Genomic DNA, 1,370 nt, shown 5'->3' on the forward strand with positions numbered 1-1,370 from the left:
GTTTGAGACCAGCCTGGTCTACAAGAGCTAGTTCCAGGACAGGCTCCAAAACCACAGAGAAACCCTGTCTTGAAAAACCAAAAAAACAAAACAAAAAAGAAAAAAGAGACTTGCCTTCATCTTCATCCTCCATCTGTGCTTTGGCCTCCCTTGAGTACATGGCTCTTCGGAGAGTCTTTCTCTCTAATGTCGTCTGGTCTGCTTCCATGTCCTGTGAACAACAATATGCTCACTGAAGGAGTTTCTGTCTGAGGAAGGGATACACTTAGCCATGGATGACACACTGGATTTTTTTTCTTTTTTTTTTCTTATTTTTTGTATTTTTCAAGACAGGGTCTCTCTGTATAACAGTCCTGACTTTCCTGGAACTAGCTATTGTAGACCAGGCTGGCCTTGAACTCACAGAGATCCTCCAACTTCTGCCTTGAGAGTGCTAAGACTAAAGGCCTGTGCCACAACCGCCCGACCCTAGGTGATTCTATACCAGTCCCCAGCTCTCCTGTCACAAAGGCTGTTATAGAAATCATGCTAGAATTTTATGAATTTATGAATTTTATGAATAACATTTCTGTACTCAGATGTGTAGGCCAATAGGAAGCCAAAAAGAGTTACAACATCAGCTCCACCACTGAGACATCTTTTATTTTTACATCAATTTCAAACACAGGTTCTTAACTTGAGAATCCACTTATGCTAAATATCATCGTTTAAAAACATTCAAGCTAGGCATGATAACAAATGCCTGTCATCTCAGTCTTCAAAAGGCTTAGGTAGGTGAGTTTCTAGAAATCGCAGGCCAGCTGAACTACATAGGGAGATCCATCTCAAGAAACAAACAAAAACGGCATGAGATGGCTGGGCAGCAAGCTCCAAGGATCCTCTTGACTCTACTTGCCAGCTCTGGGAATGCAGATGTGTGTGTAGTCACACGCACACACAGCTATGCCTGGCTTTTTACGTGAGTCCTAAGAGTCTAAACTCAGGTTTTCATGCTTGAAAAGCAAGCATTTTACCCCTTCCCCAGTCCAATGGAGAAATAGCTCTCCAGCTTCAGATTGGAATTCCAGGCAGGTGCTGGATTCTGTCTGTCTTCTCCTGGCCTCCATTTTACTTTGCAGCTGACTTTGCCATGGCCTCACCCTAGCTTGTTCCACATTTCCTGTGCTTGAAAGATATCCTGTCGTCTGTCTTTGATTAGGAAGCTAATCATCCCTTCATCTCTAAATGCAACTGAATGGACACAGACTTTCTTCCTGGCTTGCTCAAACAATATTGCGATCCCACTCAGCCTACTGTGTTCTCTCTCTCTCCTCTCTCTCTCTCTCTCTCCTCTCTCTCTCTCTCTCTCTCTCTCTCTCTCTCTCTCTCTC

General features: G+C 43.6%; 1 protein-coding gene across 1 annotated transcript in view; it reads right to left on the reverse strand.

Moving 5' to 3' along the window:
* Positions 1-1,370, reverse strand: part of Abcc9 (ATP binding cassette subfamily C member 9) — a 122,649-nt gene that overhangs the window by 40,962 nt on the left and 80,317 nt on the right. The window contains exon 25 of the mRNA XM_005364574.3: positions 115-211. Within this exon, the coding sequence (XP_005364631.1) occupies positions 115-211 (97 nt within the window). The remainder of the gene's footprint in view (positions 1-114; positions 212-1,370) is intronic.

Source organism: Microtus ochrogaster, assembly GCF_000317375.1.
Source record: "Microtus ochrogaster isolate Prairie Vole_2 chromosome 14 unlocalized genomic scaffold, MicOch1.0 chr14_random_2, whole genome shotgun sequence".
Taxonomy (NCBI): domain Eukaryota; kingdom Metazoa; phylum Chordata; class Mammalia; order Rodentia; family Cricetidae; genus Microtus; species Microtus ochrogaster.